Source organism: Chrysoperla carnea, chromosome 1 (genome assembly GCF_905475395.1).
Source record: "Chrysoperla carnea chromosome 1, inChrCarn1.1, whole genome shotgun sequence".
Lineage (NCBI taxonomy): Eukaryota > Metazoa > Arthropoda > Insecta > Neuroptera > Chrysopidae > Chrysoperla > Chrysoperla carnea.
In genome coordinates this window covers 123,251,081-123,275,678 of record NC_058337.1, presented here as the reverse complement: position 1 = coordinate 123,275,678, position 24,598 = coordinate 123,251,081, and the positions used below count along the sequence as shown (strand labels likewise).

Below are 24,598 nucleotides of genomic sequence, written 5' to 3'. Positions count from 1 at the left end.
TGAGACGCGCAATCTCCTCGCATATATCCACACTCAACAGAGTATTATTATTAGCGTATACAAAATTCTAAAATATGTTAACTTGACTCTAAATAACTGACTAAGTTTGTTGTTTGTTGATGTGACTATGTTTGTTTGTTGTTTGTGCAGTTCATGTTCTCTCATAAACAATTTTACCTTGTTTACAACAATAAACAATGTAAATACTAAAAAAAAATAAAATAAATTGATAAATCATGTTAGAATTAGTGAAACGGAACAGTAATTTTTTAAAACCACCAATTAACAATGGAAATAGGGGTACATCCGGTAGTAATGGTGGCGTACAGTTTAAAAAAAATATTGAAAAATTTACAAGTGATGTGAAAAAAACGACTACAGGTGATTGTTTACAACGGAAAAAATTTGATCGTCCAAAAAGTTTATTGTGTTCGTTTAAATCGTCCTCGTCGAATCATTCAGATGAAAATCGTAAATCATCTTCATCATCATCGCATAATGAAAGTTTCACATGGAAATTTCATCGTCCGCCAAGACCAAAGAGTTTTAACGATTCTGATTATTTACGGTAATTAGAATTATTGTTTATGAAATAGTATTAAGCCGAAATAAGATTCCCTCGGAACATGTGAATTTTAAGTTTTTCCCCTTGGGATTCCACTAGGAAATGGTCACATACTTCACTTTTAGGGACGAAGTCAATAATTTATATCTTCCGTTTTTTTCTCGAATCTACTTTTTACTCCTTTTTTCTTCTGTGAAAAATGTTACAAGCACAAAGTTTAAATACAAACGGAACAATATTAAAGTCTGTCTAGTCGCGTAAACGAAACACTGAAATTCAAAAATTTGAACATTACGACTGATTTGAGGTCCCTGAACACGAATATCGCAACAGAAACGGGCACCAAGAACCACCATCGGGATACTCTGGATACCCCGGGCACCAGGTATACTCAGTGTCACTAAAAATGCACGGATTACATATAATACTATATGTAATCCGTGCATTTTTTGTAACACCGATCCCTAAACCCCCGAGTGACGAGTTTGGAACCGATTATACAACGAATTCCCCGAAAACTTCAGGAGATGACGTGAATAACGTTCACCCTGGTACCAAGTACCTCGAAGACCAATTTTGTAGCAGTATTCATGTTCAGCGACCCCAAAAATCCCTCAAGTAACAAGTTTGGAATCATTCATTTGATATTTGTTTCGTGTTCTCGTATATTATAAAGTTTGTACTAATTAAAAATAATTTAAACAATTGAAAACAAATAATTGAATTAGTTAATTGTTTAAATACCCTGTATAGATAATGTTGAATGTTAGTGCTTGCATTATTTTTAATAAATTTGAAGATAGTAAATCTCTAACAATCTAAGAATTGTATATCTAACGTCTTACAAGATTAGTCCTACGGATCTGAGATCCAATTGATTTGTGTTGCTCATTTACGAATCCAAACTCATTTTTTATATCTAAAGCACGCTATAACAATTTCAGCTTGATATCTCTTTTAGTTTTGAGTTATCATGTTCACCCAAAGCGCCTACACCAAAATGTTTTATTTTAGATAACTGTTGAAATATTCGTTCATATTCAGACAAGTTCCGGCATGTCTGAAATATACATAATATTACGAAATTCATATCAGATGATGATTCATCCCAAATCGATGAAATAAAAAAATTAAAAAATTTATAATTTATGCAAAATTAACAGAAGTATACAATTAAGGTATCAATTAAGGATATCTTGAGATAAAATGACATCATTTATGTCAGTATTTTTGTTTTGTTTATGTTAACATGTGTAAGCAGACGATGTGGCTGGGTTATAATTTTTGAACGTCTGAAGGCGGGCAACATTCACGCTAACTAAAGACTTCCAAATAACGTTTTTTTATTTATTCGATTGTGCAACTAATTTTAAAATTATTTTCCATTTGCTTGCTTTGCTTTGTTTTTTATGACAAAATTTTAGAAACTACAAGTGCGGGCCTAGAAAAGAAGCAGTATCAAGTCGATTTTTGTCCGTCATAAAAACTGCTCGTGTTATACCATTCTTAGTGTTATAACGATAACATTATATGTGAATCACATACGTAATGTGATTCCCTTTGTAATAATCTTTAGAATGGTTTTAAGTTTTGCGTTTATGTTGACTTAGAGATACATTATTCCGTTCCAGCTATTAAATTTCCGATTGACTTATGTTACTAAGGCTTAGGAGTTATTATTTGTTACTTTAAAAGTTGGCTTCTTTTCTTTTTAAACGGGAAAATTGTTTACAACGGAAAAAATTTGAACGTCCAAAAAGTTTATTGTGTTCGTTTAAATCTTCTTCGTCGAATCATTCGGATGAAAATCGTAAATCATCTTCATCATCATCGCATAATGAAAGTTTCACATGGAAATTTCATTCCGTTCCAGCTATTAAATTTCCGATTGACTTATGTTACTAAGGCCTAAGAGTTATTATTTGTTACTTTAAAAGTTGGCTTCTTTTCTTTTTGAACGGGGAAATTGTCCTCTTTCGGATTCCTTGCTTGAGCTATACTCCTTCGTTTAACCCTCTGAATGGGAAATGTATTTTCTAACTTTTATAATTCTATCTTTATCGCTTTAAACGATGGTGCATTACCCGCAAAATCAAAAACAAAACAGTTTTGCATACAGATATGTTTCCAATAAGAAATATACAAATTTTTGGATGAATCAGTATCATTGGAATCAAAATAACCTCTCTTTCAATGTCTTAACGCCTCGTAGATATATTGCCATACACTAAATTTAGATTACTTTTATTTTTAAAATATTTTTAACTGTTCATTTAATAGATGTTTTGATTTTTCATTTTGTACAGTTTCACAATGATTTCGTCATATTTTAATTAAATGTTTGATGTATTTGAAAAATAAAAAATTATATTGATTTACGATACCTTACTACCTTAAGGTTTTATGACCATTGGAGCGATTAAATCTTTAGTTAAACATGTTAAACATCTTAACTTAAGCTTTCTGATAATACAGTGAAACCTGGTTAAATGAGAACTCAATAGACTCGCAAATTTGTCGCTCTTGTAGAGGTATTTCACTTACCCAGTGTCTCAGATATCCAGGTACAAATAAATATCTATCTCATTTCCAGAGGGTTCCATTAATAGAGGTCAGAATACAGGTTATTTCAGTTATAGAGGTGCTATTATTAAATAAAATAATGTATTATGAACATCATTGCCGCTACAAGAATTATGAATACCGAAACTTCGCGCGAAATCTTGTGCTTTTTCTTTAATCATCAGTCATATACCGGAACGTTTTTGTTGCGAAGTTGCTTGACCCATGTTAGCAAACACTATTCAAGTTCAGGATATTCTGATAAACGTATACGTTTTAGTTTTCCTTGTCCATCAGGACATTGTGATTAAATTTATTCTGAATTATTCTACAAATAGTAGATTTTGACACATTAAATTCACTTCAGTTTCAATGAGAAGAATTTTCCGAATTCTTCCTAGTACGTCCTTGATTCTTACTATGGCTAAGACCCGCCCTTAATACTTAAACAAACAAGTTTAAATTTAAAAATGTTTTTGGGCTATTTTTAAACCAAAAAATATTTTAAAGTCGATTGACATCTCTTCAAGAATGATAGACGGTCTTGGATCGCAAAATTATTTCATGGGGTAACTTTTTTCTAACCACTCTGTACAAAATATTGTCTTTTGTTTAACAAATATTACATCATAATATTATTTTGATGATTTCCGTGTGTTCAATAAATTTTTTTTATCCAATATTTTAGATCCAAATATGGTTAATTGAAATTTGAATTGTTTGCTAATATATAAAAAATCTAATTAAATTACCAAATATGAACCAAATGATTACATAATGATAATTAATCTTAAGAATTTGACGCAAACTGCAAATTGTAACAAAAGGTATTTCCAAATATTTGTTTACAATACCCTCTCAAAAAATTAGACTGAATGGAATAAAAAAAATACAAAGTTTTCAGACAAATCCTTCAGAAAAAAAAAAAAAAAAATATTTTCTAAATTTATTTATGTGTGTAACATGTTATTTTTAAACTTAAAAATATTGTTCTAAATTCCTTGTCTTGTCAATGTTATTTTATCACAAGAAGGATAACCCGTTAAAATATTGAAAAATCTTCAAAAAGACACCAACGATGGTATGTTGGTACTTTGGTAGTGTGGGATTCTTACCCACTAAAACGGTTCTCTTCCTACCCTCCTTACGGGGAAGCCAGTCTTCGGTCTCAAGTAAATTAGGAATCACTACACATATTTTAAAACGGATTTTTCGACATTAATTTAGTTTAATGAAAAAGTTAATACAGATAAAAGTCCCCAAAATCACAAAAATTTAGAGCAAAAGTCTCCAAAATCAATCTAATAAAATATAGGTGACTAGCTTGATACCCGCCCGTTTCACTGGGCTTAAAAGTGAAAAACACCGCTTTATAGCCTCCATAATTCATTGAGTATATCAGAAAAGTTGGCCATGAATGGTTTTACATTTACTATTTTTAATTTTTACAGAATACTTTAATTTATGGTTCAAAATGATGATTATAGATCCGCTCCATCTATAATCATCATTTTGAACCATAAATTACAGATTTCTGTAAAAATTAAAAAATTGTAAATGTCAGATTCAATTTTATTATTTTATTTTTTTAATTTTTTTAAAATATATCTTTATAAATTATACTTCATATTAGTGGAGTCAATGAATACATAAAACAGGCTTTCTTAGGAAGTCCTCAGGAACAGCTCCGATTTTGATGATTTTTTTTTCAGAACGATTCTTTTTGTATATTATTTAAAATCAGAAACATTTCAGATGGGGGAAATAATTTGGAGGGGGAATAGCCAATGTCGTGACTGATATATCGACTCCCAGCCTAAATCGCTAATGATAGAAGTTTGAAATTTCGAGAAGTTATTGATTTTATACTGTAAATGTCACATAAAAAAGGATTTTTTGAAATTCATCCCCTAAAATGGTGAAATAGGGGATGAAAGTTTGTATGAAAATATATAAAAACCAAAAAAATTGAGTTCATTTCTTAACCGATTTTAAAAATTCTTTCACCAATATAATGCTACATTATCAGCAAGTAAAATGGGCTATATTTTATTTTCAAAAAAATTAAGGTTCAAGAGTAGCAAAAGTTAAAATCAATTAAATACTGAAACCGACATTTTTGAGTTCACTACGTTACCGATTTTAAAAATTCTTTCACCTATAGAATGCTACATTATCAGCAAGTAACATATGTTGTATTTTATTTTCAAAAAAGTTAGGGTTCCGCACTAAAAGTTAAAATCAATTTTTGGTGTGCGTGGAAAAAAATCACGCAAGAATGAATTTTTTTATATAAGTTGCAAAAATATTGTTTAAACAATATAAATAACTAGTAGTTATCCACGTTATAGTCTTCAATTCTCTTAAGTTCCCTTATGTTCACTATTTAATGGATTGTCCTGACCATGACTTTTAGTGCGAATCCCGAATAATTTTGAAAAGAACATTCGGCCATGTTACTTGTTGATAATATAGCATTCTATAGGTGAAAAAATTTTTAAAATCGGTAACGTAGTGAACTCAAAAATGTCGGTTTCAGTATTTAATTGATTTTAACTTTTGCTACGGAACCTTAATTTTTTTGAAAATAAAATATAGCCCATTTTACTTGCTGATAATGTAGCATTATATTGGTGAAAGAATTTTTAAAATCGGTTAAGAAATGAACTCAAAAATGATGGTTTTTATATATTTTCATACAAACTTTCATCCCCTATTTCACCCTTTTAGGGGATGAATTTCGAAAAATCCTTTTTTATGTGACATTTACAGTATAAAATCAATAACTTCTCGAAATTTCAAACTTCTATCATTAGCGATTTAGGCTGGGAGTCGATATATCAGTCACGACATTGGCTATTCCCCCTCCAAATTATTTCCCCCATCTGAAATGTTTCTCATTTTAAATAATATACAAAAAGAATCGTTCTGAAAAAAAATCATCAAAATCGGAGCTGTTCCTGAGGACTTCCAAGTAAAAACACTCATTGACTCCACTATATGTTATTCTGAAGTATGAGCTATATGGCTGTACAGTTTCATTAAAAACCATTCGCTAATTTTAGCGTGAAAGTGTAACAAACAAACAAACATCCTTACTTTCGCAGTTATAATATATAGCGATTCTGAAAATTTCTCTAAAGTCGAATACAAAAGATAGTTTCTCTCTTGCGTTCGTGTCTTATAACTGCCAGACTAACTGTGATGATAACTACCTAAATCTTATAGTTTTTTGAGATAATTTAAAATTACACATCGGATTAGCAACGAAATGATATATATAATTCTGAGTAGGATATTGATATCTCTTAAGTTTTAAAACGAATTTAAATGTTATTTTTAACGTAAATAGCAGTAAATTTTTAAGTAGAATTTTTATGCTTTTGTTTTATGTTTAAAATTAACACTTTGGTATTCAAAATAAATTCGAATATAAAATCTTTTATTATATCGGAAGGAACTTAATTTATTCTCCTTACTTTATTTATCAGTGACAATATTGTTTAAAGCATTAAACTCATCAACCATTTTATTCTGGGATTAGTCAATGAATTATTTATAAAAAATTACAGCTGAAATAAGGGCAAATCTAATGAGTTTGAACGATTTAAGAATGTCCATGCATGAAATTCGATTAACAAAGTAGTGTGTCATTACCATGGAAACTCCTGAAATAAAACTCATGCATGATTCAAATAAGTGAATAAAAAAATCGTTATCTCGAAGTAAACTTTAATGCAAATTTAGAAATTATCAGAGTAGATTAGAATCGATGATTGAAGAAATCCCAACAATCGATATAAATGACGTCAAACATTTTAGAATAAGCCAAGGTTCAGTACTGGCTGTAAACCAATGAATTAAATACGCCAAACCTACTTTTGATTTACACTTTTTATTAAAAGTGTTTTGAGTACTTAACTATTGTATTTCGCACGTATTTTTTATTTATTATTCAATCACGAATTTTATCTAATAAATATCATAAAATAATAATACCTAATAAATATCCAATACTAATTATTATAAAATAATTAATTTTTATTTATACAATATGTTTTAGTCAATATAAATATTATTGCGTTATTATATTTGAGCGTGTGTAAATTGAGCACTTGGTAATAAAATTGAACATATAAGTAGGCTCCCATCCACGCAAATTAGTAATTAATTAATACTTGATAATTAATATAAATGTACATTAATTAAATATTAATATACCCATACATTTATTAATTAAATATTAATGTGCAATAAATTTGAAGCTAAAAAAATGTAATTGTAAAAAATATAGTTTGATTTTATTATAGGTAAAATAAAGTTAATGTATACCTTTATAGTAATGAGTGTCCCAAAATTAACGCAAGAAGTAATTTGGAAACAAAACACAAGTTTTTAATAAAGTTCAAAATTTTTTTATTGATTCATAAAGTATATAAAATGGATTAATAGCATATCTGGTAAAAATTATAGCCTATCGAATAACACTAAAAGATTTCGCCAGCCGAAATTTTCTTTGACTATTAATGCATAATGCATTATTTTTCGTTTTTCGAGAATGTTTCACAAGACCACTAGTTGAAGCTACCTCCAAATTTTCAACTCCCTATCTTTTATAGTTTTGGAGAAAATGGACACATTTAAACTTTTCTCTCTAACGGTTTACAAGATGTTTCCTATGGACCAAAGACTCAACTGACCTATATTCTTCATTTACGAATTCAATCTTACTTTTTTTGTCCTGAGTACGCTTTACAAATTTCAGCTTGATATCTGTTATCGTTTTTGAGTTATCGTGCCCACAGACAGACGGGCAGACAGACGACAGCCTTTACCAAAAATTTGTTCGTAGCATCAATATTCTTAAGCGTTACAAACTTGGGTTTAAACTTAGTATACCTTGACATATATTTCATACATACAAGGTATAAAAACACTGTTTTATCGAAGATGATGGTTAATATTTGTGTTATGGCGCTGAATTATTAAATACAAAGACAAGTGGATGGATTCGAATTTGAGTAAAAATGCCTAATTTACTTCCTATACCCATTTATGTTATTATATATTCAAAAAATCACACATGCCTTGAGTATATTATTATTATTATGATTATGATAATATAATATAGTTTTAAAAATAAACGTGGGTTTGGTACTCTTGAAGTCTTGAATAATATTGAGTTTTGCGCTGCTATAGCAGCAAAGTTGATGATGTCAACATAGAGAAATTTTACCATTTTTTTATTCAATTATTTATACCTACAGGTATATAAAATAGTATTACACATTTTATTTTATAAACATTAGTTAATACGATTCAATTTTATGTGTAGATACAACTTTTTACTTGGAAAAGTCACTAAACAGGGTCTCTTTTTTAAGTTGACATATGCGAAAATTCTTCAAACGGAAAATGTTAGTTTCAAAGGCACACATTTTTTGTTTCAAGTTCCGAAAATTGGTTAAATCCAAAATCACAAACGAATCAATTTTAACTAGCATACCCCCCCCCTTCCTCTAAATAGCGTTAGTTAAGCAATATTTGAAACAACTTTAATTTTTACAGACAATATTGGTCCAATTGGCAACAATTATGGAGTATGTCCTAAAAAAAAGTACCATGAAATTGAAAATTGAAAAAATTAATCTCGATATCTTTTACAGATTTCAAGAGCTTATCTTTTTTATACAACTCAGTCTAATTTATTAGATAAAAAATATGCTCTTTTAAAACAATCTTTATTAATGAATTATTTATATTATTTAAATTGAATGTTTAGTTTATTAATGATTGTTTTTTTAAATTTTTACAAATATTATTTTGTTTATACGCATTCATATTAAATTTTTTATGAGATATTTAGATTTTTTTTTGTAAAAGGTCATAACTATCAATAAATAAAGTTGTGAACATCTTTTTATGTTGTTAACATTCTAGTCATTGTCTTTTCATTTTCATTATGAAAATAAATGTCATTTAAAAATCATAATTTAGTACTCATAATTATAGCCTACATTTTTAAAAAATAGAACGAGATAAACCAATTTTATTATTATAATTATAAGGCTCTGTTCACACCTGTCTACATTGTTGAGCGATTTATACAGGGTGATTCAAATTATATCCGAGAAAGCGTCCTTTTCTAAATACAAATACTGTTTAGAAATTTGTTGTAATAAAGTTATTGGTGCTAAAGATTTTTTTCTCGAATCGGTGATACCAGCATGTCTCTACCGCTGTTTTTCGTAATTTATCATTCCTAGACCGAAATCATGACGAATTCTTAGTTCCTACTCTCAAATTTCCCAGCTAGGCTGGGAAATTGCGAGTTCGAATCCAGGCAGCGGTAGTGTGAACAAAAATGTTAATGAGACGGTCAATTGATCATACTATCGTCGCTTGGATAAGAACGAAGTAACTCATTCCACCCACATCATAAAATTAACTATATATTCGAATGTAGTTTAAAAAATAAATAAATATTAAAAATAATGATGTGGGTGGCCTCTGAGAAACGGACATTAAACCCCATTATTATTATTATTATTATTATTATTTACTGTCTTTTCAATTTTTTTAAGCAAGAATTTTGACTATATTTGGAAAAATATTCTTTTTCTTTCAAAATTTCAACACACTGTAAAATTTCAAAAACTAAAACCTCGACGACTACAAAATCACGTTCTAAAAAGTATGAAAACAAGAAAATTCATCTGAAATTGTTATTATAAGTAATATTCCAATAAAAATTCAAATTTCGTCCTTAATCTATGTGAAGTAAATTGTTGATATGTGAAACAAGTTGCATATAGAATTAAAAATTGTTTTTAAAATATTAATTTTATTTTAATATTGTTTCAGTCATGAACCGGCAACGGCAAGCGGTTCATCGAACCGAAGTAGTCCACAACATTCGGGGAGATCCCGAGAGTCATCCAACAGTAGCGGGACGAGTTCGGATCATTGTCCACTCAAATCTCGTGGCAGTCCAGTAGCATCCCGAAATAGTGGAATGGCTGAAGACAGACATACACCGTCCCATGGGATGAGGGGTTCCCCTTCATCTTCTGTTTCACAAATGAATCAGGATAAATCGACTTTAAAAGTAAGCATTACATAAAAGTTTTTTTTTGTTTCAATTTTGTGTTAATTTTTGACAATTATTTTTAGATTCATTTACCGAAATGTGGACTAAATGTTATTAAATATGGAGATGCAACAGACGTTAAAGGAATTATATCGCTAGTAACAGAAAGATTAGCTACAGGAGTTAGATACTTTAAGAATTTGTATGCAATACGCTTATATCATCCTGGAACGGGAGAGGTAAATATTCATTGTTTGTTTTTAGATCAAATTATACATCCTTCCAAAATCGAACCTTGGGTCTCTAAGTAGGTCCTTTCCTTAAATTAGTGGAAGCAATGGGTCTGTTATATTCGTCTTGCTTTTACCGACTCATAAGTTTGCCACCTCTTATTACGCTGTCCGGGAATCCAGAATCCATTTTTTGTAGGGAGCAATACTTGTCATCATTATCTTCCTTTTAAGTTTGCTTCGTTATCCACTCAAAGTAAATCTTTGTTTCAGAAACTACACGTCCAGTGATGAATATACGGTCAATAGACTCGATTTTGGTTTTTTTGGGTCAAAATTTCACTAGAAAATGACCATTTCCAAGACAAAAAAATTTATCCGGTTATTCATAATTTTCTTAAGGAGTGTACTCTTTTAAGGGCCAGCCTTAAAATACGCCACACAAATTTTATAATCCTCCCCTCGTTCGGTCCTCCCTAAGTGGATATAATTGTAAAACCCCGCCCCCTGGTAATTAAATTAAAACAGCAGTTTCAAAAATTTTAAAATTTCCTTTCAAAATAATATTTATTCCTTCAAAATAATCTACCGCGTGATGTGACACAAAAATCAGATTCATTGAACGATTGGGGGGTAATTTGTGAGTTATAGCCTAATATTCTATTCTATTCTAGCCTCATAGATATCTCGAAAAATGTCCATCTAACCGTGAAATTAAATCGAAGTCTTATGTTTTTAAATATAAACAAATGTTCATCGAACCATTAAAGGAGACCGATTTTTGTATTTATTGATCCATTTTTGTATATATCTCAAATCCTTCCAATTTTTTACAATTTTCTTAAAAGAATTTTTCTATATGCACACTAACCCATTTTATATCCCTGACATTAAATTGGATAAAAATTCGGAAATCATTTTTTATTATAATTCTTAAAATAAACATCACGCACTAATAAACTTTTTTATGTTAGGTTTATTGGATTCATCAAGATACAACAATGTCACAAGTTCAAGAAAAATGTTCAAAAAAACATGCACCATCCGAATGGCGTTATGAATTACGAATACGTTATTTACCACCCAGTATGCAAGAATTATATGAAAAAGATAACGTAACATTTCATTTCTTCTACGATCAAGTTCGTATTGATTATCTAGCAACGAATCGTACAAACATCGATGCTGATATCGCAATACAACTATGTTGTTTAGAAATACGTAATTATTTTAAAGATATGCCACAAATGGCATTAGATAAAAAATCAAATTTAGAATATTTAGAACGTGAAATTGGTTGGAATAAATTTTTACCAAAATGTATTACCGATACAATAAAACCAAAACAATTACGAAAATTAATACAACAAAATTTTAAGAAAGTATCCAATTTATCGGAACGTGATTGTTTATTACGCTTTTTTGAATTATTAAAAACACAATATAATTATGATGAAGAACGTTTTAGTGTTGATTTGGGATCATCATGGTCCATACCGGTAGAATTAGTTATTGGTCCACATTTAGGTATATCATATTTTACGTTACGTGATACAAATCCAATGCGTATTGCTGATTTTGAGAAAATACAACAAATACAAATTGTTTTAAGTGATTGTGATACACATCAAAAATTTATTTTACAAATACGTGTACAGGGTGCACAAGAGACATTATCAATTACATGTGACTCGTTGGAGAAAACGGAGAGTTTAGCTGATTTAATTGATGGTTATTGTCGGTTAATTAATAATACGCAGACGTCGTTATGGAATCGTAAAGGTAATTATTATGATTTTTAGACTATTTTTGTAACAAGGCAAAATATTTATGATATTCGGTGATAAATGTTATAAGCTCATATTAAAATGCGTTTTCCTTTTTTCTATTTTCCGATTATTGTAATATAAATATCCGATGATGCTGCGATCATTTATTTTCATCAAATCAATAATGAATCTAATGTTAGGCAAAAGTTTCAAAAGCAATTTAGTGTATCTTGTGTAGAATTTGATTACTTTCAATATTCAATAATATTAGTTAGGATTAGGATTATGTACTTTTTTCCATACCACCATGAGAGTAATAGGGAAAAAGTGTTGTTTGTTTGTTGAATCGTTGCACTTTTCCCAAAGTAAAGTTTGTGGTTCTTTCTTACATAATTTTTAACTATTTTCAATTTTGTTTTTATTTTTAAATTATAAATTTAATTTTCTATGTATAAGTATTCCCATTTAAATTTGTATTCTAATAATATGTAATATTCCCAAGCTGCCGTTTGGACTAATTTTCCATGTCCATGCAAAGGTTTGTGTTAGAACGTAATAATTACCTATATTTTTAAGAAAAACAACTACATATATTTTTCATTATGCTTCAAAAATGTTATTTCATACAAATTTCAAATTTATGACAATTCATTATACGAATTTAAGGCCAATCAATGCATATGACGAATTTTTCAAATATTACAAAAACAGATTAATAAGTTTCAATATTTATAGATGTAAAGATCATGTGCAAACGTAACTCACTTAAAAATTTCGTCCTCTGCATAGATTATAACAATAAACATACTAAAATTTCGGCTATCAAAAAAGCTTTAATTATTAATCACGAAAAATCAAGTCAATTATGCATAGTTTCAAAGCAACTATAACAATAAAAGGTAATACGATAGTCCTGGGTTCGATTCTCGGTTACTATCAATACATACTTACAATTAGCCTTAGAGAGTGAAGAGGAATTATTTGTGTTCTGGCATTATTTACACATACAACTAATTTCAAAATCAAATGATTGAGTTTTGTTAAAGTTATAAAGATTCGTATTTGCAATCCAAATTTTACTATCGCGATCGTCGATCCAATCTGTAATTTTAGGTCCATTATAGAATCAAAAACTAATTTTATTTTACAAATTTTAAGATACTTCGCAACAAAAGAAAGAAGCTAATAAACATGGCACAATGCTATCAGAAGATTATGCAGAGATTGTTGATGAAGAAGGTGATTACTCAACGCCAGCAAGTAAGCACAAACAAAAAATTATAAATGGTGTTAAAATTTTTAAGTATCATTTTGAATTTTAGCACGAAATTATGAATTAATACGTGATCAAATCGAGTTGGGTGAAATCATTGGGGAAGGACAATTTGGTGATGTGCATAAAGGTACTTATAAATCGTTACGTGATGGTTCCGTAACACCCGTGGCTGTAAAAACATGTAAAGTGGAGGCAGATTTTGCAACAGCTGAAAAATTTTTAGAAGAAGCTTGTAAGTAAAATTATTTCACAAATTCCAAGCCGTAATACGGATTTACTGATAATTAGTATTTTTTTGGTTATAGACATCATGCAACAATTTGATCATCCACATATTATTAAATTAATCGGTGTATGTTCACAAAATCCAATATGGATTGTTATGGAATTAGCTAAAATTGGTGAACTTCGAGCCTACTTGCAACAAAATAAACAAAGACTTGATTTAGGTCACTTACTATTATATTCATTTCAATTATCGACAGCTTTAAGTTATTTAGAATCTAAGAAATTTGTTCATCGTGATATTGGTAAGTTATATTTAGAATTTCTTTTCTATTCACAGAATACAGCGTTAATCTGAGCGCTATACTAAATCATTCATGATTGAAGCGGAAGTCATGACAACTGCCTACCAGTATCGGCTGACAGCTACAGCCAGTGGCACTAGAATAAGCACAAGTCATGCAAGTATGATGAACAGTTTTGAGACTGTAACTTCACTTATGGAAATGGTGCAGGATTCCACTGTTCCGAAACCTTAAATCCATCAATCCTGGGAAAATCCCGACGGAGAAGCCTTGCACTTTTGTGCGTGGCGTCTGGCCTCGGCAGAATCATATAGCCTCATCTGCTTAGAATAGCATGTCTTACCCGGAGACGTCTCGCCCTCAAATTCTTTTTAAGGAGGGTCCAGAGGACCCCTTGGTCTAGGTGTTAGGGAACCATTACTAAATCAGTCGACTATAGAAAAATTCTGAGCTAAAAACCTTGCCTACTTGACCCGTGACGAGACGAGATTTAAATAAGATAAATAAGATTGCATTTTTTCAGCTGCAAGAAATGTCCTTGTATCATCACCAAATTGTGTAAAATTAGCTGATTTTGGCTTATCACGTTGGGTAGAAGAACAAAGTTATTATAAGGCTTCCAAATGTGTGTTACCCATTAAATGGATGGCACCCGAATCAATAAACTTTCGTCGATTTACAACGGCTAGTGATGTATGGATGTTTGGTGTATGTATGTGGGAAATATTAATGTTTGGTATCAAACCATTCCAAGGTGTAAAAAATACAGATGTGATTGGTAAAATTGAAAATGGTGAACGTTTAGCATTGCCAGCAAATTGTCCGCCACGTTTATATTCGTTAATGAGTCAGTGTTGGTGTTATGAACCAAGTAAACGGCCTACATTTAAAAATATTAAAGAAGTCTTAAAGTAAGTCTATTATGAATACAGACAAATCAAGAAACACTAGAGCTTTTTATTAATGTCCGTTTAATTCGATGTCGCAATTACAATATCTTATGTTAGGCAGATCTATTCAAAGTGTATGTTAAATAATGTACCGAGGTTATAACGGACGTTAAATTAAACGCTCGTGTATCCGTAGCCTAAAAATACGGATAAATGATATCTAAACAGCAATTAAATATTTACAGTGAAATTTTAATGGAAGAGCAGTCACAGCAGCAGGAAACAATGCGACGAGAGAATAGACGTGTCCAAGCAATGTCATGGGGATCTGGTTTAATGGACGAAGCCCCACCAAAACCAAGTCGATTACCTCTTCAAGGTAATTTTTTAATTTAATTTTAATATTAAAGAAAAATAAAATATCGATTAATTTTTTTAGGTGTTGATTCCACATCCACAAACAGTTTATCATCAACATTAGGAGTGAATTTAAGTCCTGTGTCACAAACTGGCGGTCCACAAACGTATATTGTTGCCCAAAATCCAGAAGTATTAAAACATTTATTACGTGAAAATGAAAATCGTGGATTATGTCCATCAGCATATACAACACCTGCATCGGTATTTAACACCTTAGCTGTTGATTTTGTTGAAAAAGATCAAGGTCCCGTTCTAGCTACAGCTCCAATACCCGTCCAAACTATACACAGTTTAGATCCAATTATAACAGAAACACCAACTTTACCTACTAACACAATCACATCCGTTAACAGTGGTGATGATATTGGTCTAAAATCACAATCCTCTAGTCAAAAATCTAGTCCACAACATTCATCACCTAAAATGAATTCATTAGATCGTAAAAATATGTCACCGAATTCACGTATGAGTTCTTTAGAACGAGGCGCAGGCTCAAAATTTAGTTCGTTAGATAAAAATTTATATAAGAAAAGTTCTTTGGAACGTGTCTCAAAACATAATTCACTTGAACGTGACAATAAAAGTTGTCGATCATTTGAATCTGACTCTCGAAATACTTCAAAAACAAACTCATTAGAACGTAGCATGACCAAAACACCGGTTGATTCTAGTCCAATGTCAACATCATCGTCGCATATTGAACAACAACATAACACAATGTTTTCATCATGCTCCAAAAAGATTGAGAATTTATCACATTGTGAACAAAATATTCCTATACGACAATATCCCTGTTTCCAACAAAAAGTTGCTACTGAATATGTTTATCAAGATCAGCAAACAGAAAATATTTATGATTTCGGTGGAGCAAATGTTAAAAGTTGTGCTCATATTAAAAATAATCAACATTTTGCTCAATATCCTGCTCCAAATAAGTATGTTTTACCCCAATACCATGAGAATGTTGATATGCAACATTCAACTGCATCACAAATCGCTCAACAACAGCAACAATTACCACCAACATCGCGTTTAAAGCAACAATTTAGTGTTACACAAAGTCGACCAATACAAAATTTGAATCAGCCACAGGTGTGAGATTATTCGCATTGATTATAAGTGACAAAATGATTTTTTTTTGTTTGATTTTTGTGTGCACTTTGAAAAACAAAATCGCATGTTATTTTCATTTTTGTTTTTGCATCAAATAATTTTTTTTTTAAGTGAAACTTCCTTTAAGTGCTAAATTTACAGCCTTTTAAGTGATTTTGTAAATTCTAACGTGTGCGCCATCTTTTGTTTCGGTGTGTTAACATTATTTTTATTTAATTTGGTCCTTTGAAATTTATTTGGGCTAGTTTTTTTATGTACAAACAACATCAATCAAGTGCTCGCATCTCTTTTCTAAAACAAAATGTGCCTTTTTTGCTGCGTTTTCCATTACCTTTTCAAGTATCTCGGGCGGTATAGCGGTGATTTCGATGTTTCCCATGACCTCGTGGTCTGAGGCTTATTGGCGTTTACTTTATATGGAAACAAATCCAAATCATCCATCAAAATGCGCCGCAAAGTGCTTCCACTGACAACAGAATGCTGAGAACGATGACGGTAGGTCATTTTTGGGTTCTGGTCAACGATCTCTCTGAATTTTCACTAATTTATACCAACGTTAATAATGTTTTTTTTTTATTTTCCGATCAAGTTCCATAAATGGAACTGTAATCAGAAATTTTAAGGCTCAAGGCTTTACTTGGCCAATTTTAATTTTACTAATTAATTGGATAAATAACCAATAGGCTTATATTTTGAGTTTCCCAACATCCGAAAATCTCAAAAGAAGTTTCACTTTTAACGTGTAATCCTAAAAGCACTCACTCTTTTTTTAATTTTTTTGAACAAAATTAGTAGTTTGTTTAATTTTTTATGAGTGTCGTAGGTAAAATGTTGTCTTTGTAGCTTAAAATGATATTGCATCATGCTCGCGCCCGCATTTTTAAACAAAATGCATGATTATATAATTATAATCCTTATGTATTTCCTTATTTTTTTTGTGTGCATCCTTTTCCAATTTTTAAATCCTAAAATTAATAATAAAGTAGAAAAATAATTTGATTTGATTTTTTTTAATTGCATTTTAAAGACAATTAACAATTAATTAATATTTCAATTTATTGAGTTTATGTGTAAAGAGGCCTTAATTTTTATACTGAAGAGAAGTTATATAGTAGTTATATATCATTTGAAGGCCTGAGAAACATAGCCTAATTCAGATTATATAGAGAAGTCATTAAGTTAAAAAGGATTATCGCATCAATTTTTAATCGAGTTATCTTTTTTCTACCGAAGTCCATACTAATAGATAAACTCGAAAATTTCTACCTATACTTATGATTTAATAAATAATTCTGATCTCTGTATGTAGTGTGACAGGAAGAGTGAAGACTTTCCTTCTGGAGACATGTACAGGCTACTTTTAATTTTAACGCAGGAAAATATAATAATCCTCTTTTCAATATCCAAACATGGGAATTTGCGGCTAATAACTACTTGTGTTTATTCTTTATAAATTCAATAAATCGAAATATTAGTATTAAAATCAATGATTTATTATGAATTTATAATTTTTCAGGCATTACATAGTTTTCAAAGTGTACAAAGTAATTTATATGGTGATGACATGTTAGATCGTAATCACGATAATAGTTTAGATTATGAACAACAATTATTAGAACAAAGGCTTCAAAGACAATTACGTGAATCCGAGGAGGATTCAAAATGGTTACAAGAAGAAGAAATTAATTTGGTGAGTTCCTCATATAATTATTTAAGTATTTCTAATTAATCTCTATTGAGGTATAAACATTCGAGAGACTTTTTGTTTCTAAAAATGATTAATTTCATGGTCCAGGTGAATATAATACCAGATATTGATATATATTTGAACATTGGTCCTCTTTATCTCTATAACCCATGTTCATTGAATTTTTTATCCATGGAAACTATCGACTTACATGTAAAAACTATAGAATCTTTTAAGAAAACATTCTGATTTTTGTCAGAAAATTTTTTTCCAAGTTTCTTCTGTTTAGCGAGCGAAATACCCAATTCTGTTAAGGATCACTTTTGGGTATGATGTCATTTAACTGAATTCAAAAATTTGATTTATTTTTACAGAAAAAACGCTTATCAATTATAACAACAATGTCAGAGAATTCTGATTGTACGGAAACATTACCAACAAGTCCAAAAAATACGTACAGCAACAGTAATCCATGTTTAACTACAACACATGCACAACAAAAACTACCATCAAATATACAAAACTTAAGTAATAGCTTTTCAAATGTTAGTTTGAATAGTTCATCTGTTAACCATCAGTTCTATTCAGGTGGTGGTGGTAACTCATCTCAAACTAGTTCAAAAAGTCATTCACCAGCAAATTCAGCATTAACAATGACCAAAGGTGATCATCATCGTCAATCTGAATCTCCAAGTCAACAGTCGTCATTATCATTTGAAAATGATGAAACAAGATCAAATGATCAAGCTGCATCTGATAAACCTGTGATTAAGGTAATATTAAAAATCTTAAAGATTCTATCCTTATCCTAAACATTTATTTATTCCAATAAGATACAGTAAATAGGGAATATTCATGAAATTTAAATTTGGTTCAAATATTTTTCTTCCGTAACTTTAATGACTGGACATTTCATTTAAACCATTATTTTAGTAATTAATATCTTTTTAATTACTTAAAATTAATTAATAAAAGTACAAATTCAGTGAGGGCATTTAAAAATTTTTAAAACGGAAATTTAAATTTGTATACGGACGTGACATCAAAGTACGGGCTTGTCAAATTTGTTGACATACTGTATGATATTAATTACTTACATTTTATATGGTATTTCATTAAATTATACTATTCTACAGCTTTTTATTAGAAAACTTAATAATAACGAGTGTAAATTCTGTGTTGTAAATTAATTTTTTTTAATTGTAAATTATACATTGAACTGTCACCAATTGACAGATCACGTACTTATACGTCATCAACAGAGAGCGCCAAAAAACTGCGTTTAAATATCTCAAAATTATAATGTAAGATTGAAAACAAAAAAATTCTATTTTTTCTCAAAGTTAATAACTTGTTTTAATTTTCCAGAAAGTTGAACCAACACCAACAGCTGATTTGGATCGTACTAATGATAAAGTTTACGATTGTACTACACAAGTAGTGAAAGCAATTATGGCATTATCGCAAGGTGTACAACAAGCATTTGCACATCAATATTTAGAATTAGTACGGAAAGTTGGTTTAGAATTGAAAGCATTACTTACCAGTGTTGATTCGTTAGTATCAATATTTCCAGCAACAGCATACAGAGAAGTGGAAATGGCTCATAAAGTATTATCAAAAGATATGGCTGAATTAGTGAATGCAATGAAATTAGCACAAAATTATGCTAATACTACACTCGATGCTGAGTATAGAAAGTATGTATTTTTTAAATAACTTCAATAAAAAAATCCAGTAGAATTTGGTACGTTTCTCTCTGTACCGAGAAAAAACAAAATCATTTCATATACTTTAAATTTGTGAATTTAAAAATTATAATATTTGGGTTGAAACTTAAGGTAATAAAAATAAAAACACTTGAAATATTGAATCTCAATTTGCACCAGGAAATTAGTAGTTTTAAATAGAATTTTATCTTTGTTTTGAACGATTGAATGGTAAAATAAAACTTTATGTTGATATATCCCAATGTATGGTGATATACCCACATTGAAAATCTCCTGTAAATGCAGCCATTTATGAACGCGTCGCCACTGACTAGTTAGCTGTTCAAGTTGTTTCGACATTTGTTAACATTTATTGATTTTTGATCCTGAGACTGTTGATCATGGATATTCGTCGCTTTTTGAGTGAAATAACAGGATCTTGGAGAGGCTAACGAACTGCGGAAGACAATGTTCGCGTTAATATAAATATATAAATTTGTTTCTGACACATTTTTAAAATCGATTTTTGAATCATCGCAATATATTTCATACTTGTTCACATCAAAATGAACAATTTTGACACATCAAAATGAACAATTTTGATAAAAACTCCTGCGCTAAACTTTTTGAACCATGCTCTTCAATTTTGTACGATGCTTTCAAGTTTAGAACGTCAAAAATTCACTCGAAGCACTCGATAATTGCAATGAAGATGCATTTCCCAAACTTTGCTTCGTCTCAAAACGTATTTGCGATCGATAAAGTTTGAAGATCGGCTAAACGGTTTTGGAAAAGTTATTTTGTATCTCGCAAAAGAAAAAATAGTGATTGGATATCACATTTTGATATAATAAATTGTTATTTTACTCGAAAAAAGAGTTTCTTGTTTTTATTTACTTTATGATCTAACATGATTAACAAAAATAACACCCCCCCCCCACAAATTGATTATAGTGTCTCCATTTTAAAAGCGTTAAAGACAGATAGATTATCTCTTTCTAAAGATCAGTGGGCTTGGTTGTACCGAGGCAATTTATGTATGACATTCTTTAAGTTAATCATAGGTGGTTTACTAGCACTGCGAGACACTCTGTACTATCTGTACTATAACATTTCGATCCTTCTCGGAGCCTTATTTTTAGAAAACTTAAATAAATTGTTAATTAAATAAAATATTTTTTTCAGGAGTATGTTGGCAGCTGCTCATGTTTTAGCAATGGATGCTAAAAATTTATTAGATGTAGTTGATTCAATACGTATACGATTTCCTGAAGTGAATCAACGTATATTATCAATGTATATTGAAACATTAGATATGGAGAATACAATTTCCGCTACCATTAATGATTTACCAAATACTGCTGCTACTGTTGATGAAACGGATCACAATACTGCCAGCACCACTCAGTCACATCTTTATAAATCCCAAAGAACAGTTCCTCAAACTAATCAACCACAATCAATGTATATGTCATATCGACATCAGCAACCAATCAATGCTCAACTTTATACAAATGAAACAGAAATGGCTGCTCAAACAAGTAAACTAGATGATTATAATTATAGAGGTAATGAATTGTTTTCTGTAAAATTAAATTTTTAAGTATTTCATACTGATACTGAACCTTTACCTTACAATGAATATTATGTTCATTTTGCGATTGAAACACAAATTTCTGAAATATCGACTAAAATTGCTCCGGGATATCGCTCATTGAATATAAGTTTAGATGACAGCTCAGAAATTACATTGTTCAATTGTCAAATGGACTCCATTTTTAGGTGTTTCGGTAATAAATTACTGTAAAAAATAATTTTTGTGCAAATCCGTGACAAACAAAATTTTCCGATTTTGTAGATATCTCAAAAAATGAGTCAACTAATCGTCAAATGAGTAGATTTTTTTTTTTTTGAATTCTATTTACCCTTTCTGGATTCGTACATTGTCTTTTACCCTTAGAGCCAAACAATAATTAAATTAATCAATTCAGTGTTTTATACCTGAGCAAATATAGCATCTTAGGTTAGGCTATGTTAGAGTGGATGTCATGAGGTGGGACACACTTAGACCAAATACGTTCTGATACCAAAATAGGGTTGTTCATTTCCAGCCTCTACTCCATGAATCATTTAGGGCCGTTTACGAATAACTGGATTATTTTGACGTCAACGGATTTAAGGTCGGAGAGGTAGTCAAAGAATGGCCGGCTCAGATGAGCTCATTTCCTCATGGCAAGAGCTGGACAGTGACAGACAAGATGAATCATCGTTTCTGCATCCTCCCCACTGTGACAATTCCTGCAATAATCGTAATAAGCTGTTAGGGCCAGGCGTTCTGCAGGCTTGCCGTCTAGTCAGTTTCCTGTAACAGTCGCACCAATTTTCTTATAGAGGCTCTTTGAAGCGTTATAAGATCTTTGAAACGCCTACGATTGTACTTAAAACATATCTAACTTGTAGTACTACAAGTGCGTTCATCCATTCATCTAAGATTGGCCTTTTTTAAGTTGTCCCCATTCAGAAGCACCTTGCAGTTCTCAAACGGAACTCCAGGATGCATTAATGCTTATGTCTGGTAGCCTTATGGCATTTCTAGCAAGCTCACCGACTTCACAATTCCCTGAAATGTTAATGTAACCAGGTATCCATGCCAGCTTTACATTTATTTGTTCCGCTAGCTCATTTAAGGTCGTTCGGCAATCCTGTGCTACTTCTGAGATATGGTAGACCGAGCTGAAGGATTTTGGTGCTGCTTGTCTGTCGTTTAGTCTTATTTAGTCTTATACATTTAATACATCGTAAATAGCAATTCACTTTCGCTTGATACACGCTACAATGATCTCACGCTACAATCTGTCAGTGTAGAATACCACGGCCTTTGACTTAACCAAGTTCTCATCCCAATTCTGAATATAGCAAGTGATTTATATTATTTTAAGAATATGTTTTTTGATTTAGATACAAAAAATCATTCCATCCCATCAATGACAGCAACATCGTCATCATGTTTGGATGATGAACCATTACAAATAATTGAGAATGAAGACGACTTACATTTAATCAATAATCAACAGTTACCAAAATCTGTTGGATGTACTTATGTTAGTCAACCGATATATGCACATTCACAAAAAATTACAGCTACAACTAAGAATATCAACAACTCAGATAATAGTTAAATAATTCAAATACAATATAATATATTTTAATAAAATTTTTATTTAATTTTTTTTTTATTGTGTTTTTTTATTTTTTATAAAAATTATTATAAATATCGTAATGTAAAAGCTTTTCATAAGTGATTTTCGAGATGCTGATTATATTTATTTAAAAAAAAAAATATGTTTGGCTTCTAAAAAAAAGTTGGATTTGGTACGTATAAAATATCGAAATATATATTGTTATTCAAATTTAATATTATATTTTCCATAAAATAAGTAAAAATTGATATCAATTGTGATTATATTTAAAGAAAAATTGTTTAGATATGTACTTTAAAATGAAAATATTTTAATATTAAAGAAATATGAGGTAATTATGGCAAATTCATAGGTCTATCTATTTTTGGATATAAAATATATAAAAAAAATTAACTCTGTTTTCCTTAATTAGTATTACCGACGGTTGGCAATGAAAGTAATCTCATAGCCAGCGGCTTCGCCTCGGGCGACAATGAGCATAAGATCTGAGACATTCTTGCTCCCGTGGTGTGTATAAAGCGCCAACTTCGTTTTGCACAGCAGGCAGCAGTTGACACTTTCTGCACGGAGGTGAGAAAGATTGTTTTATATTCGTGAGTCAAAATTATTGACCTGCTATATCTGTTAACTGAATTATGGACTAGAGAAGAAGGTGTAAACAAGCGAGGTATATCAACGAGGCGTCAAGATTCCAATCGAGAATAGTCTATGAATACTTCGAAGAACTGAACCACCTGGCATTGAATAACACAGTCAGATTGATCTGGATATCGGACCACTCTGGCCTCAAAAGGAATGAAGCAGCGGACTAGTTGGCACAAAAGGTGTCATCTCAAACGCTCATTTCAACTGAGCCTATCAGTCTCGACAGAATTCTATAACTTCATCTGCTTAAAATAGCATCTCTTACCTGCAGACGTCTCGTCTTCGGGTAAGAGATTGTTCTCAAGGAGAGCACAGAGAACCCCCTGGTCTAGGTGCTAGGGAACCATTAGCGGTACCCCTCTTATATATGATTATTATTTTTATTATTATATCAACGATTAATATTTCAATAAATTTTTTTATACTTTTATAATTTGCCATAACCATTCGAATCCATCTAACTTGATTTGTGTTGTTTATGGTTGGTTTTGGTTGAAGTTGATTTATATCGAATCGAGCTAAGTTGATTGAATTACATTGGGATTAAATTATTTTTTAATTGTGTAGCAGAATAATGTTTTTGCTTCTTTTTTCATCATCGTCATGTGATACAATATAACAATATAAATAAAAATTACTAAAGGTAATCAATAGGCTTTTTCATCATGTCATAAGCGCAAGTGCAGAGTTTATTTTTTCGTACTGATAGCAATAAGTAGGACTAAGATAGAAGATATTTGTTATTCATATTATCACATTGGCTATAAATCATTTAGTACGAAACAAATGTGAATCGTGATTTTAAAATGAAAAGCCCTATTATTGAATTTTTCACACTTCTCCAAAAATTGATAGTCGTGAATTTGCATAATTATACGATTAATGATACTACAGTAGAGTCTTAAATCGGGT

The 24,598-nt window shown here is 30.5% G+C and overlaps 1 protein-coding gene across 1 annotated transcript; it reads left to right on the top strand.

Moving 5' to 3' along the window:
• Positions 1 to 140: 140 nt before the first annotated feature.
• On the top strand, positions 141 to 23,020 carry LOC123294149 (focal adhesion kinase 1). The gene is made up of 17 exons (XM_044875247.1): positions 141 to 568; positions 9,992 to 10,235; positions 10,301 to 10,456; positions 11,422 to 12,229; positions 12,719 to 12,754; positions 13,375 to 13,476; positions 13,539 to 13,724; positions 13,798 to 14,022; positions 14,546 to 14,933; positions 15,158 to 15,291; positions 15,352 to 16,424; positions 17,962 to 18,135; positions 18,507 to 18,660; positions 18,721 to 18,905; positions 19,501 to 19,832; positions 21,027 to 21,409; positions 22,800 to 23,020. Exons 1-17 carry the CDS (start codon positions 237 to 239, stop codon positions 23,018 to 23,020), a joined length of 5,133 nt encoding a protein of 1,710 aa, XP_044731182.1. The 5' UTR covers positions 141 to 236.
• The last annotated feature ends 1,578 nt before the right edge of the window (positions 23,021 to 24,598 follow it).